We start from the raw sequence: 25,109 nt of genomic DNA, 5'->3' as shown, positions 1-25,109 counted from the left end.
GGGCTGTGCCCGGTGCCGCCGGCCTTGCTGTCTTGCCCAGGGCTGGCGCGCGCCAAGGCCCTGCTCCGCGCTTACCGACCGGGGCTGTGGGCGCCTCTCGCCGGCCAGGCTCTAGGGACAGCCTCGGCCCCTGTCGCCACTCCAGGGCTCCGTGACCTTGGGCTCGAGACTCAGCTGAACCTTGATTTGTCCTCTGTGAAGTGGAGATCGTAACTGCACTCGTCTGAGGCCTGTTGTGAGGAAGAAGTGAGCTTTCTGTCGCACCTCTCATCACACTGGAGTGTGCCTGCGAATCGTTGGGAGATTCGGATTCTGTAGATCTGGGGTGGGGTCGGCGATTCTGTGTTTCCATCCAGCCTCCAGGAAAGGCCCATGCCGCTGGCCCGCGGACCCCACTTTGAGCACCAGGTTCTACAGCGGTTCTGGGGAGGAGGCGGGTCTGCAGTAAATATCAATGTGAAATACACCGTCCCCCCATTTTTAGCAGGCAGCTTCTTGTTGCATAGACCTAACGAAGGGTGATATTGATGCCTCCCGTCCTTTTTTTGTCTCCAGGGTTAAGAATCAATTGTTCTTTCTCTTTCTGCACAAATCATGACACAGCTTTTCTGTCCCGACTCAAGGAACTTTGGGCCCCCTTACACCAGCTATGGTCATTGATCTTTTCCGTTGACACATTTTCTTGCTTACTCACTCTAGACCCTTGCAGTGTTTCATGCTGGGGCGCCAGTAACCCAGTGCTTCGGCACCAACTATGGCTGGTGTTTAGTGCTCCAGTCATTCGTTGTTGCTGGGATCTGAATTCATGTTTCTTACATTTTGGGCACTTTGTGAAAAGTAAGAACAGCTGCTTTTCCAGAACTACGTTCTACAACTTTCTACTCTGAGTGGTCTTGTGTAAGTCCTAGGACGACTTGCTCACATTTGGGAAATCAAAATCTGAAGGCTTTGTACTGCATAATACAGCTAAGAAAGTGAGGCCTTTGGCAGTTATGCAGGGATATTGTCAGTGCAGTTTTCTTCACCATTCATTGGTTTATTTTTCTGGTTACCGACAAGGCCCTTGTCATTCATTATGCAAATAAGTAAGCTTTACTGTAAAAGAATTCTGAAGTTTATTCTTTATTTGTTTGAAGTATTGTACTGTGCAGTCTACACATTGGAAAAGCAGGTAAAATTGTGTTTGGTTGAGTTAACAATGATAAATACTCAGATAATTTATTTAGAAATTTTCTCTCATGACTATAAGAGTATAGATACTTTTATCTTTTTCTGTATCTCTTTTTTAAAGGTTTTTGCTATAGGTTGTGTGCTCTCACTGAGAGACAGAGAGACAGTGGGAGGATGGCCACACTGCAGTCCCTTCTCTGTTTTCCTCTGAGATTTTGGGCACATGTTCCTAGCACATTTCTCAAGTCACCAGATCTGGGACTTGAACCCTGTCATTGGCCATGTGGGGTCCAGCCACCTGAACCACCTTACCATTGGCTGGCTCCTCCTCTCCCCTTCTTAGACACTGCTATTCCTCTATTAGAATGGCAAGAAGAGTCTGGATGGATAGTCTGTTAGAGCCCCACAGTTAATGTTACTGACACTTTTTAAAAGGATTTCTTAAGATCCCATTTTTAGAAAACTTCTCAGTATTAACAACAGGGAGCAGTCATGTCTTCTCAGTCCATTTAAATGAGTCTACTAAAGAAGTGGCAAAATCCAAGCAGATAAAGAGAAGTATTTAGGAACCAGCAAGTGACATAATGGTTAAGGTGCTCAACTCTCACAGGGCCAACCACAGTTCGAGTCTCGGACCCAGTGGCTTCAAAATCATGTTGGGCATGTGTGCATGTGTGTCCAAAATCCCAGGAGGAGAATGGAGAAGGGACTTCGCTGGGGGCGAAGGGGTGATTTCTCATTCTACTTCCCCGTAGAGTAGGTGCTTCCCTTACCTACCCTGCCCTGTCTCTCTCTCTGACAAGTGCACAGAACCTATAGCAAGTTTTTTTAAAAAGGTAGGGAGAGAGAGGTATATAGGCAGAAAAAGTGTCACAGATAATTGCGATGTCTCCTATAAGCTTAGAAACGAGTACAGAGATGAGGATGTAGGTTGTTAAACTTGAATTGATTTGGTTTAGCTCTGTGGGTGTTCTGTATCTTGACCTAGACACCTTTTCACTAGTGCTTTACTTCATCGTGCTAGTGGATCTCTCTCTCGTAGACTCTACTCCCACGTGGAAACAGAAGCGAAGAGTGTAGCCCGGTTCACATCCTCATTAACAGCTAAGGATCCTTACTGTCAGCCTCTGAGCCCTCCCTAGGGGCTTTAAAGCTTCCTAGACTCTCAGCAGGAGACCTCAACACCCAGAGAAAGTTAGTTCTCTTGCCTTTTTTTTAGGGGTGTGTGTGTGTGTGTGTGTGTGTGTGTGTTTAAAGAATTACTTTATTTGTGGCTGGCAAGTGGCGTGATGGTTGGGGTGCTCAACTCCCAGATGGCCATAAGAGACGAGAGAGAGAGGTGGAGACAGGCACTCTCAACAGAGTCTTATCACGCTGTAATCCCCTCATCATAGCCTTCTAGCTCAGGATCTTGGACACATATGTCCCTGGTGTGATATTCATTGTCGTCTTGGAGAGTACTTTAATTTCCTGTTAGTATATGCAGTTTGTAAATTTAATTTTGTCAAAATTACATATATAAATGATTTATATGGTCAATTTAGTAGGGCTTATAACACTGAGTATTCATTTCCTCCCTTTTTGCCTCCATTTTTGTTCCTCAGAAGCACTTTCAATTATTCATCTATTTCTTCTGGCATTTATTAGTATAGTTCTAAATAATACACTTGGGTTGCTATTTCTTGGTTTTTAAGTATATATATAATCTTTTCCATTTTTTTGGATTTTTGCCACAGGGCCTGTGAAGGAAAGTGAAAAGTCACCCTTCAAGGGGGATGGCCATGTTGCAGTTCCTTCTCCATTCTCTTGGAATCTTGGGCATGCACACACACAGTGCCCAGCACAAGTTGTTGTGTTTTTTGTGGTTTTTTTTGAGAGAGATTTTTGCTATAGTGCGTGTGCGCTTACTGGAGAGACAGAAAGAGACAAACAGAAAACAAGAAATCACGTCCCCCCCCCCAGGGGATATGGCCATGCTATAATCCCCTCTCCATTTTCCTTTTGGGATTTGGGCACACATGCACATGGTTGAATTTTAAGCTGCTAGGTCTGGGACTCAAAACATGTTTAACTACAGGGGAGTCCAGTGGCATAACCATTACATCATCTGCTGGTCCTGCCTGGTGTGAATTTCAAGCCACTGGGTTTGGGACTCACATAGCAGTCAGCCACATGGGAGTTTAGTACCTCAACTACCATGCCACCTGCTGGCTCAAGTATTATATATAATCTTTTGACTTCTTTTTTTAAAAAATTAGTTTAATTTTGTCTTTATAATTGTTATTTTAATTTGACCAGAGAGAAAGAGAGAGAGGCACAGCAAGGGAAAGTGAGAAAGCAAGCTGCCACGTCCGGGACTTGAACCACAGTCCACCATGTGGAAGTCCAGAGCCCCAACCACCACACCACCTGCTGGACTTTCTTTTGACTTCTTTACTATGAACTTTGAGGCTTTAGGTTTCTTGTGTTACCACCCAACCTCTCCTTACCTCTCTTCCCCTCTCTTCATGCTCCCAATATAATTTGCTCATAGGTTTTGGTTAGGCAGTAGATATGGTTTATATAGTATTAATAAAATTGGGTAAATATTACTCACTGAGGCAGGGAGTATAGTATACCATTTTCATTCTTTTTACTTTTTTTTTCGGTAGAGAAATTTTTGTTATAGGGCACATGTTCTTGCTGAAGAGACAGAGACAGAAAGCAAGAAATCACCCCCCTGGGGGGGGGGTGGCCATGCTGCAATCCCTTCTCCATTCTCCTCTCAGGACTTTAGGCATGCATGCACACACACCTGGTGTGAGTTTTAAGCCACTGAGCCTGGGACTTGAACCACAGTTGACTGTAAGGGAGTCCAGTGACATAACTGTGATACCATTTGCTGGTCCCTATTTTATTAATTTCTATCGCTTACAACATTTTTGTCTTCCCTGGAGTTAATAATTTTTATTACTGGGGCCCGTAGGTGGCGTGATGGCTAAGGAGCTAGACTCCCACATAGCTGACCACGCTTTCAGTCCTGGACCTGGCAGCTTGAAAATCACTCTGGACACGTGTGTGTGTGTGTGTGTGTGTGTGTGTGTGTGTGTGCTCGAAATCCTGCAAGGAGAATGGAGGGGAAGGGACTGTGGTATAGCCATCTCCCCAGTGGGTGATTTCTCACTTTCCTTCTCTGTTTCTCTCTCTTTCTCCCCAGTGAGTGCATGCATCCTATGGCAAAAATCTTTAAAAAAAAAAAATATATATATATATATGTGTGTGTGTGTGTGTGTGTATTGTTATTGTTATTCTTTTGTTTTTATTTTTTAATTTTTTGTCTACATATCACTTGTTTATCCCAAGATTATCAATTACTTCTAATAAGTATGGATAATCTGTATAACTCTCCTCTTCAGTATTGCCCATCTTTTCCCAAATGAGCTAGCTGCTCTTTAGGTTCCTCTTTATGCTGACAACTCTTGTCCTGGGATCTTCATCTTTTTTTTTTTTTTAAGAATTATTTATTTATTTTATTTAACTTATTATTTTTTCTAGTTTGACCAGAGAGAGACAAAAAGGGGAAAATGAGAAAGTAAGCCATCAGGTCCGGAACTTGAACCGCTGTCGGCCATGTGGGAGTCTAGCACCTTAACCACTATGCCACCTGCCGGCCCCTCTTTCTTCATCTTTATCCTGTGGTTTTCCTTGCTTGCTTCTCTCCATGTTGAACACTAATGACTGGATCTCGTATAACTCTGCCAAGTGTCAGGTCTTTAGTTGTGGTAGTTCTCTTTACTTTGATCCTGGGGCATCTTACAAACCCATTTTTTCCATGTAGATTCTAGTTTTTGAGATCTTTTCTTTGTTCTTTTTGTAAGTAGTGTAGCAAACCAACTCCAGCGATAGCTAGAGTCCTAGACCCTATTAAAGATGGGAGAGGCTTTTGAGGTTACCTAGTTCTAGCTTCTGCTCTTTGGTACCTGGAAACCCTCAAAAGCCTTAGATTATTCAGTCTCCTTGACTCCTACCCCTCATCTCAGCAGTCTTTGTTTCCTGACTCTCTCATTCTTGTCTCTCTAGTATATCAGTAATATGGGGTTTAGAGTCAGGCAGTCTTTTTTAAAATTTATTTTAATTTGACCAGAAAGGGTGTGTGTGTGGGGGGGTGGTGGAGAGAGAGCAAGCTGCTGGGTCTGGGACTTGAACCATGGTTGGCCATGTGGGAATGTCCAGCACATTAACCACCACACCACCTGCTGATCCCAAAATTACATCATTTATAGAAGTATTTAAGTTAATCCATCTATTCTTTTATTTCTTTAATTGCCAGAAAATGCATGCACTTGACAGAGACAGGCAGGGAGATAGAGAGGAAGAAAGCATCCCCCAACGTGATATGGTCATGGCACAATCCCTTCTTTATTGTTCCATCCTGCTGGGAGTTTGGGACACATGTGTACATGCACCTAGAGTAATTTTTCAGGCCACCAGAGTTGGGATTTGTACCACATGGTTGGCCATGTAGGATCCAGCTCTCTCTTTTTTTTTTTTTGAGAGGTTTTTGCTATAGGGCGCGTGCGCTCGCCAGACAGACAGAGAGAGACATAGAGACAGAAAGCGAGAAATCACCCCCCAGGGGGGATGGTCACGCCACAATCCCTTCTCCTCCATTCTCCTCTCGGGATCTTGGGCACGCACGCACACGCGCCCGGCGTGAGTTTTAAGCCACCGGGTCCGGGACGCGAACCGCGGTCGACTATGTGGGAGTCCAGTGACATAGCCATTACGCTAACTGCTGGTTCCCGGATCCAACTCTCTTAACCACCATATATGCTTCTATTAGCAGTGGTTTTAATTCCAATAAAAGGGGAAAGGGCTAATTTATCAAAGATATAACTGCATGTCTATCCACAAAAAAACTACCTTTTTAAAAAAATAATTATTTTATTTAACTTTATTTATTTATTTATTTATTTTGTTTTGACCAGAGAGGGACAAAGTGAGGGGAAGGGAGAAGTGAGAAAGCAAGCTACCAGGTCCGGGACTGAAACCGTGGTTGGTCATGTGAGTCCAGCGCCCTTAACCACCATGCCACCTGCTGGTCCCGAAGCTACCTTGTTAATTTTCATTTATGTAAGTGTATTTTAGGTGATAACAGTTGTTTGCATACTGTTAACTGAATATTTGTATGTACTTCTCTGTGTGTTGATGCCTGTTACACACTTCTGTGAACCAGCCTCTTTCCACTGGATGGACATTTGGATTGTTTTGAGTTTTCTGCTTTAGTATAGTATCACTCTTTTGTAAAAATTAGATTTTTTTTAAGAATTATTTTATTTAACTTTATTTATTAATTTATATTTGACCAGAGAGGGACAGAATGAGAGAAAGAGAGAGGGAGAAAGCAAGCAGGACTCTAACCGCGGTTGGCCATGTGGGAGTCCAGCGCTCTTAACCACCATGCCACCTGCTGGCCCCTAGGTTGTAAAGTTAATTCTTAGGATTTAGTTCCTAAGATGAGATGAAGAACTATACATTTGAACAATTTATGGCTTTTGTTGGACTAAATTTAGATTCTAGATTCCAAAGCAGGTCACTCTTTTTTTTTTTTTTTAAATTCCCCAGAGGATACACATGCTTGCCAGAGGGAGAAAGCATCCTCCCCCCCATAAGGCATGGCCATACTGCAATCTCTTCTCCATTTCTCTATCCTATAAGGATTTTGGATGTGTACACACATTTGCCATGTTGTTTTTCTTTTTTGGAGAGGTTTTTGCTATAAGGGTGCGTGCACTTGCCAAAAAGAGAGAGAGAGAGAGACAGAAAGAGAATAACTACTCCACAAGCCCTTCTCTGTTCTCCTCTCAGGATCTTGGGCATGCACGCACACGCACCTGGTGTTAATTTAAGCTACCGGGTCCAGGAGTTGAACTGAGGTCGACTACATGGGAGTCCAGCAACATCACCATTATGCCATCTGCTGGTCCCTTGCCAGGTTTGGTTTTCAAGCTACCAGGGTCAGGATTCAAACTGCATGGTCAGTTGTGTAGGATCCCCATCTAGAGTGTTCTATTACTTGTTCTCTTTTTTATCCCACCGTGCCTGTGCTGTAACATTAACTGAAATTCCTAGTGACTGTTTTGAAGCATATAAATCTTCAATTAACAGCTAAGTATTGAAGAGAAACTGATTTTAGTACTATTAATGTTTTTCTAATTTTTACTTACCTTTATTATTTATTTTTTTCTTTCATGAAAGAGAGACATAGAGACGGAGAAATGTGACCCCAATAGGGTTTTTTTTTTTTTTTTTTTTTAAGAGGTTTTTCTATAGGGCGCATGCGCTCGCCAGACAGAGAGAGAGATGGAAAGTGAGAAATCACCCCCGAGGGGGGATGGCCACGCCACAATCCCTTCTCTTCCATTCTCCTTTCAGGATCTTGGGCCCGCATGCACACTCACCTGGTGTGAGTTTTAAGCCACCCAGTACAGGATGCAAACTGCGGTCGACTACGTGGGAGCCCAGCAACATAGCCATTACGCTAACTGCTGGTCCCCCCAATAGGGTCTTCATGCCGTAATCTGCCTCTAGATTTAGTTAACCCTGGATCACTGTCACACATGTTCCTGGCATATTTCTTTAACTTTTCTTTTTCTTTTTTGGAGAGGTTTTAGCTCGCCAGACAGACAGAGAGAGACAGAGAGAAAGTGAGAAACCCCCCCCGGGGGCATGGCCGCACTGCAATCCCTTCTCCGTTCTCCTCTTGGGATCTTGGGCACGCACGCACATGCGCCCCACATGAGTTTTAAGCCATCGGGTCCGGGACGCGAACTGCGGTCGACTACATGGGAGTCTAGTGACATACTCATTACACTAACTGCTGGTCCCCTGTTTCTGGCATATTCAAGCAAGTCTGGTGTGAACCTAGAACCTTCCATGTGGGTCAGCCTCAATGCATTGTATTTCTGTTTTTCTGAGAGGTTTTTGCTATAGGGTGCGTGTGCTCTCCAGAAAGAGAGACAGAGAGACAGAAAGTGAGAAATCACCCCCTGGGGGGTGGCCATGCCGCAGTTTCTTCTCCTCCATTCTCCTCTCAGAATCTTGGGCACGTACACACACGCACCCGGTGTGAGTTTAAGCCACCGGGTCCGGGACGCAAACTGCGGTCGACTACATGGGAGTCTAGCGACATAGCCATTACACTAACTGCTGGTCCTTATAGCAGAGATTTTTTTAGCAGGGATCAGCAGACTTTTTATGTAAAGGGCCAGACAATAACTACTTCATTCTTTGCATGCCTTATAGTCTGCCACAGTTACACAGTTTACTCTTTTTTTCTTTTTAATGTTTGTTTATTTAATTCCATTGTTTTTATTATTTTTTAATTTGACCAGAGAAGAGAAAGAGAGGGAAAGGGAAAGCGAGGAGGCAAGCTGCCAGGTGTAAGACTTGAACTGCGGTCAGTCGTGATAATTCAGAGCCTTTAACCACCACACCACCTGCTGGCCCCACCCACTTTACTCTTATAGTGGGAAAGCAGACATAACTACATGTAATGAACAGGCTAGCTATGATCTAGTAAAACTTCACTTACAGTGTAAGCAAAGTGCTGGTTTGGGCCTCAGAGTATAGTTTGCTGACCTTCGGTCTCTGTAGCATCTGAACCCACAGATTGAAACTGGGTGGGCAGAATGGTCCACAGGCCACAGTAGAGAGCCAAGTGTATGAAGATTAAGTGTGAAGGAATTCTCTTTTTTTTTTGCCATAGGGCACATATGCTCACCAGAAAGAGACAGACAGAGAGATAGAAAATGAGAAGTCACCTCCCCGCCCCCACCCCCCAGGATGATGGCCACGCTGCAATCCCTTCTCCATTCTCCTCTCGGGATCTTGGGCACGTACACACATGCGCCCAGTGTGAGTTTAAGCCACCGGGTCTGGGACTTGAACTGCGGTCGACTACATGGGAGTCCAGTGACATAGCCATTACACCAACTGCTGGTCCCAAGTGTGAAAGAATTCTGTTCTGCTTCACAAGGAAATTAGAACATAGATTCCTGCTATCCAAAGAAGCCTGCATAGGTAGGCTACCTACCGTAACAAAACCACCACCTGCTCTGTGGTCCTCTGGTTTTTACTCTTTGTGCTCAAAAGAAGGGGCTGACAGCAGAGTTGGGGAAAGTCATTCCAGCATTCTCAGAACCTTCATGGAATTTTCTGCAGCAGCAGAGCAGCAGCAGCCGCCCAGCCCCATCTGGTCTGTCACTTGGCAGCTCAGGTGTCCTTGGGTCTTGCTTATCCAACTTTGGCACTTAAGTAGAAAGGAAGAAATATGCATTAAGGAAAGTAAGAGAACAGCAGTCAGTTTCATAGTCTTTGATGAACAAAACAGGAACTGTACTGCCCATAGGAATAAGGAAGTAATCAATACCTGAGTCACTGGGAGCATTTCTAGCCTGCCCCCTGCAGAGGAATGCTGTGCTGCTTCCCTGTCTTCTCAGCAGATCAGTCACATGAATTGGTGTCTCCTAACTCTGAACCCAGCTTTGAGGTGCCATTTGCTTTTTACCTATGATATAGACAAGGAATGGCCCCAGCCTCTGCCCTCCTGAGCAAAAATGAGTGAGTGAGTATACTTCCTAATTGCATGACTGCTCTACAGTAGTGTTTCAAATTCTTTTGTAAGCCTCCTAGAGAGGAGAATAGGTATCTTCTTCCTTTTTTATTTTTTAAAGAATAATTGTTTAATTTTTATTTATTATTACTTTTAAAATTTGATCAGAGAGAGAGAGAGGGAAAGTGAGAAAGCAAGCCACCAGGTCTGGGACTCGACCCATGGGAGTCCAGCACCTCAGCTACCACACCACTTGCCAGCTACTTCTCTCTCTTTTTTCAGAGAGATGTTTGCCTTAGAGCGCTGCCAGAGAGAGAGGTGATAGAGACAGAGGGAAAATGAGAAATCATCCCTTAGGAGAGATGGCTATGCTGCAATCCATTCTTCTCCTGGCACCTTGGGCAAACACATGCATCTAGCATGAGTTTCAAGCCTCCATGTCTGAGACTCAAAATCATAGGTGCCCATGTAGGAGTCCAGCAACATAACCACTACGCCATCTGCTGGCCCCATAGGCATCTTCTAAAAGGTGCAGGAACAGCATTAGAACAATAGAATTCTATAATTAAAAGTTTTATATTTTGGGAACCAGCCGGTGGCCTGGTGGTTAAGGTGCTGGACACTCCTACATGACTCACTGTGGTTCAAGTCCCAGACCTAGCGGCTTGCTTTCTCACTTTCCCTCTCTATCTCTGTGTGTTTGTGTATCTTTCTGGTCAAATTAAAAAAAAAAAAAAATAGGGGCATGGTGGCGCCCACCCTATGGCAAAAAAAAAAAAAGAATAAATAAAACCAAATAAAATCTTTTAAAAAAAGTTTTATATTTTAAGAACAAGGATGATAATTAAACTTTATATTAAATCGTACTTTGTACTTGGCGTTGTTAGCATGGCAACTTTTACAAACTTCCTTCTCTCCAAGTGGGACCTTTGTGTGTTAATATCAGGGAGGAGGACTGGCTTGGCTGCCTTTGCTCCTAGCTTTCTTTTTAGAAATTGACTTTCCTCCTTCCCATTGACTGTTAGGGAACATCTTCTCTTCTGTAACTGTCACTGCTTCTCTTTTACAATAAAGGAGGTCTGGAGTGACCAGCAGGCCAGGAACTGCCCAGTGATATCTGGGCTTGGGTTTTCCTGTGCCATGTGTGAAGCACATAGTTTATCCTCAGTATATGCTGTGTGGTGGTTTGCTCAGTCACTAGCATTGAACCTGCTTGAGAAGACAGCAGTGTGGTTTTAACCTATTTCTTATAATGTGTAAATTTTGGTTTTGTGATAGGTGGAAGCCACTCATTCTTCGTCTACCCTCTTTTCAGTATCTGGCACCAATTCTGGCCCAGTCATTTGTGATCCATGGCTCTTGTGATATGCCGAAGATTTCCAGGCAGTTTCTGTGGAACACCTTCCCGTCCAGCTCTAATCAAGAAATTGCCTGGTCAAACCTGTAAGGACTGTGTTCTGATTGCCAAAAAGATCAGTGCTCAAACCAGAATGGCAGCCACACTCAAGTTAAAACCTTTAGGACATCAAGCATTTTACAGTCCTTTTGTCTGCAATACAACCCAAAGTATGGCATGTCGGCATGTGGGAAGCAGCACAAGGCACTGGGGACAGGACCCCGCAGGTGGTAGCCCTTGCCATCCTGCCAAAAAAGTTAAGAACATTTGTAGCACTTCTTCCTCTCAGGGGATCCTCGCAACCAGCAATGCCCTTCGGGGTCTGGAATTCAGCAAAGGTTCTGCTTCTAAAGCCAGCACATTACAGCCAGGCTCATCCAGGACCAGGAGAGCTGATGAAGAGGATGTAGAAGCTTTTGATTCTCTTGAATGCCCCCGAGTTTTCCTGCAGCTAAGACCAGAATACCAGCTTCATAGCTATAACAGATGTGAAACTCGTCAGCCCTTGTCTGTTGCAGAAGGTGAATTAATTTTGCACAAAGTCACAGTTTATCAAAATGATCTCCAGCCTCAAATCATTGTAGAATATTTCTGTAAATTGAGCTCTTTGCCTGTAGAACAGCATCCTGTTTTGCTATCTAGTTCCAGCTTTGCTTTGCTCTGCCAGTTGAGTATAAAAAACATAAAGCTCTTTGATACCCCAGATCTGATCAATATTCTGAGAGCTTTTGTCAATTTAGGAATCTCTCACTCCCATTCAATGCTAGGTGTGTATGAAACCAGATTTTGCCATCAGGTCTGGGAGATGAGCCTAGATCAACTTCTCTTGGTGGCTGATCTGTGGCGATACTTAGGCCGCAAAGTGCCTCGATTTTTAAAAATCTTTTTTAGTTACCTTAATTTGCACTGGAAAGAACTATCCTTATCCCAGCTGATTCACTTAATTTATATTATAGGTGAAAGTCGTCAGGTACCCCCGGACCTAATGCAAAAACTGGAATCGTTGATCCTTAAGTACATAGATTTGATCAATTTAGAGGAGATTGGTGCTATCTGTTTGGGGTTCTTTAAATCAAGTAGTAGTCTCTCTGAATTTGTCATGAGGAAATTTGGAGACTTAGTTTGTACTGACATGCATCATCTGAGTAGTCACGCCTTAGTGAATATTCTTAAAATGTTCCGTTTCACCCATGTGGATCATGTAAATTTCATGAAGCAGTTTGGAGAGGTCGCTCCTCAGCGAATTCCTTCCCTGGGAGTTCAAGGAGTCATGCACCTGACTCTTGCCTGCTCAGCTTTACGCATCTTGGATGAAGGTGTAATGAATGCCGTAGCTGCTTCGTTGCCTCCTAGGGTAGCACACTGTCGAAGTAAAGATGTTGCCAAGATTTTGTGGTCATTTGGAACTCTGAACTATAAGCCACCCAACACAGAGGAATTTTATTCCAGCCTGATAAATGAGATTCACAGAAAAATGCCAGAATTTAAGCAGTACCCTGAACACCTGCTCACCTGCCTGCTGGGCCTGGCATTTTCTGAGTATTTTCCAGTAGAGTTCATCGATTTTGCTTTAAGTCCAGGGTTTGTCAGGTTAGCTCAGGAGAGCAGCAAGTTTGAACTTACTAAAGAACTGTGTACTCTTGATGGTACAGTTGGCATTGAATGCCCACATTACAAAGGTCATCGTCTTAGTTCTCACCTTCAGCAAGAGGCATGTGAAATGCTGTGGAATTTAGCAAGAAAGGATATGAATTCAAAGCCTGAATTTCTGGAAACTCTCTCTTTACTTGAAACCATGTTGGGTGGACCCCAATATGTCAAACATCATATGATTTTACCTCATACCAGATCTTCTGACTTAGAGGTCCAGCTTGATGTTAACATGAAGCCATTACCATTCAACAGAGAAGCCATACCAACTGAAGATGGAGCCAAATTAAGGCTTAAACATGTGGGAGTCAGCCTTACAGATGATTTGTTAAATCAGTTACTAAATGGGAAAGCAAGAGGGCATTTTCAGAGGCAGGTTGAGTCAGAGACTGGGCAGCAGCACATAGAGTTAGAGAAAAAGGCAGCCATACCCTTGGGAGACACTCTTTGCAATGGGACAGATAAATCGGGGACCATGGAGAGGGCTGGCCTGTACCCCCAAGCCTGCATGCAGGCCCCACAAGTGAAGCTGGCTATTCAGTTGACAAACAAGAATCAGTTTTGCTATGGTACTAGGAATCTGCTTGGACTGCACAACATGAAGAGGCGACAGCTGGTTCAGCTTGGGTACCGTGTGGTAGAGTTATCCCACTGGGAATGGCTCCCACTACTGAAACGAACTCGCTTAGAAAAGCTGGCCTTCCTCCATGAAAAAGTATTCACCTCTGCTATCTGAAAGGCCTTCGGGGACAGTTGTATTCATAAAAGCTGTTAAGTGTATGCGGGTACTTCAAAAAGTTGGTGGAAAAATCGATTTAAAGTATATTTTGGTGCAAAACATTTTTGAAATCCATGGGTAGTTTTTCATAATATGCATTTTCCATGAACTTCTTGAAGATAACCTTGTACACTGTACTGGGTATTGTAAAATAAATATAAAAGCCAGAATATAAGGTTGGAAATAAAATAATCTTTGGGGGAGAGTTAGTTTAGCTCTTGTGGCAGCTTGGAGTGAATGTGTTACTGTGAATTGTAACCTGGTCTGATTGTACAGGTTGCTAGTAATTTGTGCATATTACTCATAGTAAATAATAAACACCTTGAAATGTGTTATGGTCAAGTAAGTCCTATTGTAATTTTTTTCTCTGCTTATCAGCATCAGGTCCAAGTTACATTGAGTTTTTAGTATAAAAGTGTAGTCAGACATTGTCTAAAGTCATTTTTTTCCCATTGCCAGAATGTGTGTGAAGTGGCCAAAGAGAGGAGACAGTGACAAGGAGAGAGAAGACACATCCCTAACGGGGCATAATCATGTTGCAATCCCTTCTCCATTTCTCTATCCTGTTGGGATTTTAGCCACGCATGCTCATGTACCCGGTGTGTTTTTCAAGCTGCTTGGGGTGGAATTTAAACCATGGTCAGTCATGTGAGATTTGGCTTTTCTTAACTGCTTTTGGAGCTGGTCCTAAAACCAGCTTTTTAGAAAAGAATCTTTTACAGCTTTACTTACATTTCAAGACATCTCCTCATGCATATTTTCTTAAAACCCTCTAAAAGTCCTGGTTCTTGTTTAGATTTGGTTGGCTATCCTTAGTTACTGATTCTCTGTTTTAAAGAGCCATTTCAGAATTATGGAGCTGAATAGCTTTCCCTTAGCCCACTCTTCCACATTGCCACTCCTCTTGCATAAGTTTGCCCCCAGGTCCCCTATATTTTCTCCTTAAAATTGGAACAGTAGGGGCCAGCAGGTGATGTGGTTGAGACATGGACGCCCAAATGGCCAACTGCAGTTTTAGCCTTGTACTTGGTGGCTTGTTTTCTCACTTTCCCTCTCTCTTTTTCTTTCTCTCTCTGGTGAGTGCATGTACTCTATGGCAAATTTTAAAAAATAATAAATAGGACCAACAGTTAGCGTAATGGCTATGTTGCTGGACTCCCACATAAGTCAACCGTGGTTCGCGTCTCGGACCCGGTCGCTTAAAACTCACGCCGGGCGCGTGTGCGTGCGTGCCCAAGATCCCAAGAGGAGAATGGATGAGAAGGGATTGCGGCGTGGCCATCCCCCCTAGGGGGGTGATTTCTCGTTTTCTGTCTCTCTGTCTCTCTCTGTCTCTCTCTGTCTGTCTGGTGAGCACAAGCGCCCTATAGCAAAAACCGCTCCAAAAAAGGAAAAAAATAAATTTAAAAAAAAAATTAAATATTGAGTAGGTCATTGGGAAAGTCATGTGACTTTTTTTTTTTCTTTTCTTTTGGTAAGAGAGATTTTTGCTATAGGGCACATGTCCTCATTGGAGAGACAAAGAGACAGAAAGCAAAAAATCACACCACCACCCCCGGGAGGGATGGCCACATAACAATCCCTTCTCTCAGGATTTTCTCTCAGGATTTTGGGCATCCATGCACATGCGCCTGGTGTGAGTTTTAAGCTGCTGAGTCCAGGACTCGAACCATGGTTGACTACATTGGTGTCTACGTAATTGTTATGCCATCTGCTAGTTCGCCCCTCCCTTTTATTTTGGAAGGATTTTTCCTATAAGGTGCACATGCTTGCCAGAGAGACAGAAAGCAAAAAATCAGTCCCCCAGGGGATATGGCCACAATGCAATCTCTTCTCCATTCTCCTCCCAGGATTTTGGGCATAAATGTGCATATGCCTGGCATGAGTTTTAAGCTGCTGAGTCCAGGACTCGAACCATGGTTGACTACATTGGTGTCTACGTAATTGTTATGCCATCTGCTAGTTCGCCCCTCCCTTTTATTTTGGAAGGATTTTTCCTATAAGGTGCACATGCTTGCCAGAGAGACAGAGAAAGAGACAGAAAGCAAAAAATCAGTCCCCCAGGGGATATGGCCACAATGCAATCTCTTCTCCATTCTCCTCCCAGGATTTTGGGCATAAATGTGCATATGCCTGGCATGAGTTTTAAGCTGCCAGGTCCGATACTTGAACCACACTTGACTACATGGGGGTTTAGAGACATAACCATTGTGCCATCTGCTGGTCTTGACATTTATTTATTTATTTATTTATTTAAAATATAATGACTTATTCTATTTAAATTATTTATTTGACCAGAGTGAGAGAGAGAGAGTGAGAAAGCAAGTCATCAGATCTGGGACTCAAACCATAGTCAGCCATGTGGGAGCCCTGTGTCCTCAACCATGACGCCACCTGCTGTCCCCAATTTCTTGACAGTTATTAAAAGGGATCCCTTGTACCGTTACCTAGGCTTCCTTTTGAAGGTCATTCTTCAGAAAGGGCTTCCTCATCCATGCTTACCAAAACAACACCCTATTGGCCTCTGATTGTGCTGTCACCTCCAGCTTCATTTCCATCACCAAACTCAGCAGTATCAGAAATCATTGTATGAGGGAACCAGCAGTTAGCATAATGGCTATGTCGCTGGACTCCCACGTAGTCGATCGCGGTTCGTGTCCCGGACCTGGTGGCTTAAAACTCACGCCGGGCGCATGTGCGTGCGTGCCCAAGATCCCGAGAGGAGAATGGAGGAGAAGGGATTGCGGCGTGACCATCCCCCCTAGGGGGTGATTTCTCACTTTCTGTCTCTATGTCTCTCTCTGTCTGGCGAGCGCATGCGCCCTACAGTGAAAATCTCTAAAAAAAAAAAAAAAGAAAGAAATAATTGTATGATTGTTTTGTTTTTGTTTGTTTTCTTACTGGTTTCTCCATTGGAAGGTAGCTCTTTGGGTTAACTTTGACTGGTTAACTGATTTATCTCCAGTGTCCAGAATGGGTCCTGCGCATAGACAGTACTTTCTGGTGAGTGTGGCCTGGCAATTAAGAGCAGTTAGGCACTGCTGGTGATTTGGAGGTGGAGGGAAGGCAGAGTGTGGAACTGGAGAGGCAGAGTTATGGCCTTGCTAAAGAGCCTAGGGTAACAGGGGCTGGGGTCCCTCTAAAGGGTGCTAAGTTAGGGAATGGTTGGGTAGATTCATGTTTAGAAAAATATGACTAGCAGATGGTGTCATGGTTAGAGGAGAAGGATTAATAAAAGAGTGAAATGGAACTAGATTGGGTTGGTGCATAAAATGAATTAGGGAGATTACTTCACATATGTTTGCAAGAGCTCAGGTGAGAGAGAATGAGGGCCAGAACTATGGGAAGTCTTGAATTCCAGAGATGTTCAAAAGGGGAAATGACAAAATTTTGCTTATTGGGACCGGCAGGTGGCATGGTGGTTAAGGGCGCTGGACTCCCACATGACACACTATGGCTTGAGTCCTGGACCTGGTGGCATACATTCTCTCTGTCTCTCTCTTGCTCTGTCCCTCTCTGGTCAAATTAAAGTAAAAATGTAAAGTTAAATAAAATAATTCTTTTAAAAAGTTGCTTATCACATGTACCCTCTTGCAAATTAAAAGGAAAAAAAGTAAATTGATAGACATTTTCAAATGCTAGTCATTGTATTAGACCACAGTGGTAAGCAAATCAGACGTCATATCCCAGCCCTCCTGTAGCATCTAGACTGACGGAGAGGAAGGACATTTGTAACAGGTCTCATAACGGTGTATCTTACTGAAGCACTTTAAAACATAGGAATACATGACTTCATAAAGTATTTTTTAGTTTCTTTTTTTCTATATTTAGTATAGAGCACATGCACATACACTTGAGAAAGAGAGAGAGGGATCACCCTTCACAGAGTCTGCTCACACTGTTCCCCTCCATGTTTAGACAGCCTGGGCATTCAAACAGGTCGCCATGTAGGATCCGTCTTTTTTTTTTTTTTTTTTTTTTTTGAGAGGTTTTTGCTATAGGGCGCGTGCGCTCGCCAGACAGACAGAGAGAGACAGAGAGACAGAAAGCAGGAAATCACCCCCAGGGGGGGTGGCCACACCACAATCCCTTCTCCTCCATTTTCCTCTCGGGATCTTGGGCACGCACGCACACGCACCCGGCGTGAGTTTAAGCCACCGGGTCCGGGACTCGAACCGCAGTCGACTACGTGGGAGTCCAGCGACATAGCCATTACGCTAACTGCTGGTCCCTAGGATCCGTCTTCTTGAACAGTGCATTAGTGCCACACCACAGAGCTGACAGTTCTTGTTTTTGTTTGTTTGTTTGTTTGTTTTTTGATATAGGGCATGTACACTTGAGAGACAGGAAAGAAAGAAGGAAGGAAGGAAGGATGGAAGGAAGGAAGGAAGGAAAGGGAAGGAAGGAAGGAAGGAAAAGAAAAGAAAGAAAAAAGAAAAGAAAGAAAGAAAGAAAAAATTGCTTATTGACTGAATTGGGGAATAATGATTTTGATTCCTGAATTGATACTGAGTCAGCCTTAAAATTGGGACCAAAGTAGGAAAGGCATTTTGGTAGAGGGTTAATGATGCGTCTGCCCTGATCATGCTGAGATGTTGAGCTTCCATAAAGAAAGGTTCAGGCTGAGGTCTCAGATGGATGTGAGTACAGGTGACAGAATCACAAGTGAGTAAAATGATCTGGGACAAGTGGAAGAGGAGTTTTTGCAGGCAGAGTGGGGAAAAGATAACCTAAAATAGAATACCAGCATTTATGGGAAGGGTAAAACAAAGGAACAAAAGTGATAAAAACAGAAAAAGAATAGTTAGATAATTGGAATTATGAAAAACGGTGGTATCGAATTGTCAGGGGTTCCCAAGACCACTCTTTTGAGGACTCACAGAATGTGCCAAAGCTGTTATACCCACAATTGAAGTTTATTACAGTGACAGGATGCACCCCTTAAAATCAGCAAAGGAAAAAGGCACATGGATGAAAAAAAAAAAAAAAAAAAAGGGACCAGCAGTTAGTGTAATGGTTATGTCGCTGGACCCCCACGTAGTTGACCGCGGTTTGCATCCTGGACCCGGTGGCTTAAAACGCACGCCAGGCGCGTGTGCGCGCGTGCTCAAGATCCCAAGAGGAGAATGGAGGAGAAGGGATTGCGGCATGACCATCCTCCCTGGGGGGTGATTTCTCGCTTTCTTTCTGTCTGTCTGGCGAGTGCACGCGCCCTATAGCGAAAATCTCTCCAAAAAAAAAAAGGCACATGGGTGGAGTCCAAAAAGATCAGGCACAAACTTTCGGTAGTCCTCTTCCAGCAGAGTCCTGTGGACAACTCTTAATTCTCCCAAGAGCTGTCTGTAACAACACATAAAGCCAGCCAGGGAGGTTTACCTGAGCTTTTTATTTATTTTTTTGAGAGGTTTTTGCTATAGGGTGCATGCGCTCGCCAGAAAGACAGAGAGAGAGAGACAGAAATCACCCCCCAGGGGGATGTCCACGTTACAATCCCTTCTCCATTCTCCCGGGATCTTGGGCATGTACGCACACGTGCCTGGTGTGAGTTTAAGCCACCGGGTCTGGGACTCGAACCACAGTTGACTACATGGGAGTCCAGCAACATAGCCATTATGCCAACTGCCTTTCCCGGTTTACCTGAGCTTTGATGTGGGGAGTTTTTATTAGAGGTTACTCATATAGGCATGGAATATCTTGTAGCTGACCTTAGTTATTCAGTCCCCAATTTCTCTTGGTTATCTTCCAGGAGCTAGTGAAAGACCAGTTTCTTTGGAATGTACTGGATTTGAGTACCCTAAACCTGCTGGAAACTAACCCTTCATTGCACAGAAAGGAAAATACTTGTAAATGAAGAGGGTTGTTTTATGTCACCTGCCAGGGAGAGAGGAATTAAGGTAATAACTGAAAAATCTCCAGTGAATTTGGTAACTAAATCTCCTTTGTGAATTGCTCATTGCTAGTGTGTAGAAATACAACTGGCTTATTACTCTGCTATTTTGCTTAATTCGTTTGTTACCGTAAGTTTTTTGTTGTTGTCTAGATTCTTTTGGGATTTCCTATATTTAGGCTTATGTCATCTGTGAATAGAGGTAGTTAACATCTTCCTTTCCACTTGAATTCTTTTATTTCTTTTTCTGGTGTATGTCTGTGTGCTCTGGCTAGAATTTCTAGTAAGATGTTGAACAGAAACTGAAAGTAGGCATCTTTGTTTTTTTTTTTTTTAGAGGTTTTTGCCTTAAGGCACGTACACTTGCTGGAGAGAGACAGAAACAGACACAGTGAGAGGGAAAGTGAGAAATCACTCCCTATGGGAGATGGCCACACTGCAGTCCTTTCTCCGTTCTCCTCCTGGCATCTTGGGCACACACACACATGCACCTGGTATGATTATCAAGCCACTGAGTCCAGGATGCGAACTGTAGTCGGCTATGTGGGAGTCCAGCAGCATAACTACTTTGCCCTCTGCTGGTTCTAGGTATCCTTGTCTTATTTCTGATTTAGAGAAATGGTTTGAATCTTTTACCATTGAGTATGATGTTATCTGTGGGTTTTTCCTAAAACCTTTACATGTTGAGAAAGTTCATTTCTATTCCTAGATTTTGAGGGTTCAATACATGATTTTATTTATTTATTTATTTATTTATTTTTGAGTGTATGTGCCAAATAGTACACAAGACACTTTTATACTTAAAAAAAATCCTTGGGGCTGGCACATGATGTGGTGGTTAAGGGCGCTGGACTCCCATGTGGCTGACTGTGGTTCCAAGTCCTGGACCTGGCAGCTTACTTTCTCAATCACCCTCTCTCTTGCTCGTTCTCCCCCTCTCTGGTCAAATTAAAAAATAAGTAAATAAAATAAAATAATTCTTTGTAAAATAAATTTTTTTTAAAATGCATAGTTTATCAATCTAAGTTCAGATTTAAGTCAACATCTATTTTTACTTCTAAAAGCAGCACTCCTAAAAATGACACAGCATCAGGGCAGCTCTTTCCAGAAGTGTGGAGGTGGGCAGAAGAAACTTGAATATGTTTATGTGTTGAAGGCAGGGTTCAGTAGTCAGAGATCCGTTGAAGATTCAGAAGACAGGCACAATCAGATGGAATAAGGCCGTGGAGGAGAGAGAGGGGTTAGGTAAAGTTTGTGTAGAGAGGGATCAGCAGTTGGTGTAATGGCTATGTCACTGGACTCCCACGTCGTCGACCGCGGTTTGAGTCCCGCACCTGGTGGCTTAAACTCATGCTGGGTACATGTGCATGCATGCCCAAGATCCCGGGAGGAGAATGGAGGCGAAGGGATTGTGGTGTGGCCATCTCCCCTGGGAGGTGATTTCTTGCTTTCTGTCTCTCTGTCTCTCTCTGTCTTTCTGGTGAGCGCACGTTTTCTATAGCAAAAACCTTTCAAAAAAAAAAAAAAGTTTGCGTAGAGAGCCTGGCCGCCTCACCAGGCTTCTGGTACAGTTGTGCTGACACTGTGAAGGCACTAAGTAAATGATCATAGAAATTTTTTGTAGGTCTCCTCAATTTGAGACTGTGAGGCTCCTAAAAGAAAAACTGCCCACGTAGGATGACTTTCATTCATAAGAGTAAAAACTGTCCCCTTGTGCCCAGCACAGTGGCTTGCACATGTTAGGTCCCTGAAAGATGACTTGACTGCATATGGTATAAAAGTGTGGCTTCAGGGCCAGCAGGTGGCGTGATGGTTAAGGGCGCTGGACCTCCCATATGGCCGATCACAGTTTGGGTTCCCAACCTGGTGGCTTGCTTTCTCACTTTCCCTCTCTCTTTCTCTCACTGTATCTCTGGTCAAGTTAAAAACAAACAAATAAATAATAAATAGTCAAATAAACCAATTCTTTTAAAGAAGTGTGGCTTCATTCTTATTTTTAAAAAAATAATTATTAAATTTTACTTATTCAGTCATTTTCATTTGATCAGAGAAAGACAGGCACACAGAGAGAAGAAAAGTGAGAAAGCAAGCTATCAGGTCTGAGACTCGGACTTGAACCATGGTTGGCCATGTGGGAGTGTCCACTGCCTTAGCCACTGTGCCACCTGCTGACCCAAGTGTGGCTTCATTCTAATATGCACTGTATTCATTCTGGGAAAAATCGTGTTATACACTGTAAAAATGGACAGTGATTTAATGTAAAATTTAAAAATATTTAAATAAATATTTAAATAAATATTTAAATAAAAAGTAAAAATAAATATCAAAAGAAAAGAAAAAAAAATGTGTAGCTTCTTTAGGGCCCATACTTGTGTTCTGGTCTTTGCTCAGGTCTCACTGGTGGGTAACTGTGTGGAGTTGGCTGGGACGGCTGTCTTACAGTTAACCAGCTCTTAAAAAAATGCACATAAGTCAGACTTTTTTCATGGATGGACAGGTAACCCAATTTAGAAATTGTAAGAAGTATTGTGCTTCTTTAAAAGCCGAAGTGCCCAATTTATAAAATTGCTCAGTGCATTGGTATTCCACCCACTCTCTGAGGTTAAATGCTTCTCTCTTATTTGACAGATAAGCTTTTTTTCTTTTTTTCCCTCTATAACCTGTTTGAGCCTACAGTTTAAAATATATGTATCTGCCAGAATTACTTTCCATTCTGTTTTTGTGAGACTCAAAGTTAGATTGTATAACTTAGCTGTGGCAACTTTGTAGGCTGAAGAAATGTGAATGCTCAAGTGTTCAGAAAGTGTCATGGTCACCTTATTCTGTTCCAAATTATTCCTCTACAGTTCCCCACTGCCAGGGTCAGGTCTGAATCTCAACAACAGCAACAATGAAAGATTTGCTCGGTCACTTCAAGTTCCAAGGAAGCACAAACAGGAACTTTCCAAACCGGGTGACCAACTTACCATAGTTTACTTGAGCTTTCATGATTTTAGCCCTGAAAAGCCCCACATTCTTAGAATCCTTAGTCCTGGGTAGACCAAGACACTTGGTCACTACTTCTGAAATTCTTCTCCCCTTTTTCTTGAGCCGAAGCACTGGGAGGCAGAGGAGAAAGTTCTGGCTCTATCTTGACATCCAGCAGATCTAGATCCTTGGTCCTTCCCGATATCATCCTGAGACCTCACATTAACTTCAGACACATAAAAGGGAGAGAATAAAATAACTTACCACCAGTCTTGTACATTGCATGTTTACATTTCTGCATGTCCACCTTAATTACCTCCCAAACTATTCATGAATACATCCTATATGTATTTTTTCAAGGTTTTTGCCATAGGTCGTGTGTGCCTACTGGAGAGAGACAGAGACAGAGGGAAAGTGAAAAATCACCTCCAGGGAGGAGGCCATGCCATGATCCCTTCTCTTCCGTTCTCCTCCTGGGACTTTGGGCACACATGTACACATGCCTGGTGTGATTTTCAAGCTGCTAGATATGGGACTCAGACTATGGTTGGCCACATGGGAGTCCAGCCCCTTAACTACCCACCACCTGCTGGCCCCCTATATGTATATTTTTAATGTGTGACTGTAATACTTCTACAGGGTTTGTGTTCTTTTTCTTCAGATATACACTTTTCTACATGGTCATATTAACATTTGGGTGACATGAATGCCAAGGATTAATAGGTGTCACTCAAGTTTATTTCTTACATTGTGGGCTATAGACTTAACTGAAATCTTTGGCTGAGAGACTTTGTTCTTGTTGAACTGTAAGACTTCTATGGTAATAGAGTATTTGAATTTATAAAATGAAAGTTTTTAAAGGTTTTCCATAGGGTGCATGTGCTCACGAGAGATAGTGAGAGGGAAAGTGAGAAATCACTTCCCAGAGGGGATAGCCACACCACAATCCCTTCTTCATTCTTCTGGGGTATTGGGCATGCATACATGTGCACCGGGTGTGAGTCTTAAGCCACTGGGTTCAGGACTTGAACTGTGGTCAGCCATGTGGGAATCCAGTACCTTAACTACCATCTTGTCTGCTGGCCCCCTAAAATAAAAGTTTTAAAAGGGTAGATAGAACAAGGAATCCTTATAATAGAACTGTTCTATATCTTGACTATGGTAGTGATTACACAAATTTCTATATATATAGAATAAAAGTGCATAGGAGCTGGCAACATGGCCTGGTAGTTAAGGTAGCTGGTTCCCACATGACTGACTGCAGTTTGGGTCCTAACCCTGCGGCTTGAAGACTGTGCCAGTCGTATGTGTGAAAGTTCCCAAGATTCCAAAAGGATGGAGAAGGGAAGGGACTGCAGTGTGACCACACTCCTTTCTTTCTCTCTTTCTGTCTCTGCCTCTCAGGAGTGAGTGCACATGCCTCTGGTAAAATATGAAAAAATAACTAACAGAACTAAGTAGATGGGAACATACCAGTGAGTACACATAAAACTGGTGAAATCTGAGTAAGGTCAATGCATTGTTATTATCATCAATTTCTGTAGTTACATTGTTATACCTGTGCAAGAAGTTACGGTTGGGGGGACTAGCAGATGGTTAAGTTGCTGGACTCCCACAGCTTAAACCCATGCCATGCATGCCCAAGGTCCCAAGAGGAGAATGGAGGAGAAGGGATTGTGGTATGGCCATCCTCCCCGAGGGGTGACTTCTTACTTTCTGTCTGTCTCTCTCTGCCTCTCTGTAGAGCACGGAGGCCCCTACCCCCTATAGCAAAAACCTCTCTCTCTCTAAAAAAAACAGCTGCATTGGGAAAAACTGGGTAAAGGGATGTGGGATCTGTATTGTTCTGTAGCTGAGCTACATGTGAATTTATTATTATCTTCAGTTTAAATTTAAAAAACCCCAGTTTTTTAGGAAACAACTTTGAAATCTTTGGGAGAGGCTCTAATACATTATACATAATTTGCTTTCTTCTTTCTTTCTTTTAAAGAATACTCCCCCCCACCCCTTCCTCCATAAAAACAAAGGAAGAAAATGTCAAGGGGAAAACTGAGGCTACATTTTACATTTTATTTCTCAGTAGTTTGTTCTTAGTGGACTTATCTTTGATGTCTTCAGGAAGCCATTTGCAAAGATAGCCTACCCTCCCCCCCTACAGAAAAGGTAGTGGGAACGTATCACCCAGAGGAAAGGGAAATCCTTTGAAGGGTGAATTGCTTCTAAGTGGTTCAGAATTACTTTTGTCTTCTAGGAGGTTAATGGCAGACTTTTCATTAGTGTCATTTCTTTCCCTGGTTATGAGCCCTTTATGACTTCTTTCTGACCAGTGGCTTTTAAACTTTTTTTTTTTTTTAACTACAACCCTTAGTAAGAAATACCTTTTACATCAAAACCCTGAATATATAACTGTGTGTGTGGTGTGTGTGTACATATATATACAAGGCATCTTAAAGTTGGTGGAAAGGGCATATTATGAGAAGACTGCTGTGAATTTCAAAATTTTTTACACCAGAATAAACTCATACGTTAAATATACCACAAACTTTTTTTGTGTTCTTCAAAGAATTATTTATTTATTATTTTATTTATTTTTAGAGGTTTTTGCTATAGGGCACGTGCGCTCGCCAGACAGACAAAGAGAGAGACAGAGAGACAGAAAGTGAGAACT

At 43.0% G+C, this 25,109-nt stretch overlaps 2 protein-coding genes across 3 annotated transcripts in view; both read left to right on the top strand.

Annotated features, from left to right (window-relative positions):
• The window catches only part of FASTKD5 (FAST kinase domains 5), a 14,087-nt gene extending 158 nt beyond the window's left edge, over window positions 1–13,929 (top strand). The window contains exon 2 of one of the 2 annotated variants that reach the window (XM_006163956.3): window positions 11,042–13,929. In XM_006163956.3, the coding sequence (XP_006164018.1) occupies window positions 11,116–13,545 (2,430 nt within the window). In that variant the 5' untranslated portion in view covers window positions 11,042–11,115 and the 3' untranslated portion in view covers window positions 13,546–13,929. The remainder of the gene's footprint in view (window positions 1–11,041) is intronic. The other variant, XM_014582297.2, reaches the window with a different exon arrangement.
• The window catches only part of UBOX5 (U-box domain containing 5), a 52,582-nt gene that overhangs the window by 159 nt on the left and 27,314 nt on the right, over window positions 1–25,109 (top strand). The gene's annotated exons all lie outside the window — the stretch shown is intronic.

The sequence above is a fragment of the Tupaia chinensis genome, unplaced genomic scaffold (genome assembly GCF_000334495.1).
Source record: "Tupaia chinensis unplaced genomic scaffold, TupChi_1.0 Scaffold143574_1, whole genome shotgun sequence".
Lineage (NCBI taxonomy): Eukaryota > Metazoa > Chordata > Mammalia > Scandentia > Tupaiidae > Tupaia > Tupaia belangeri.
Note: the sequence above shows the minus strand (reverse complement) of the source record. Positions and strands in the feature narration are given on the sequence as shown.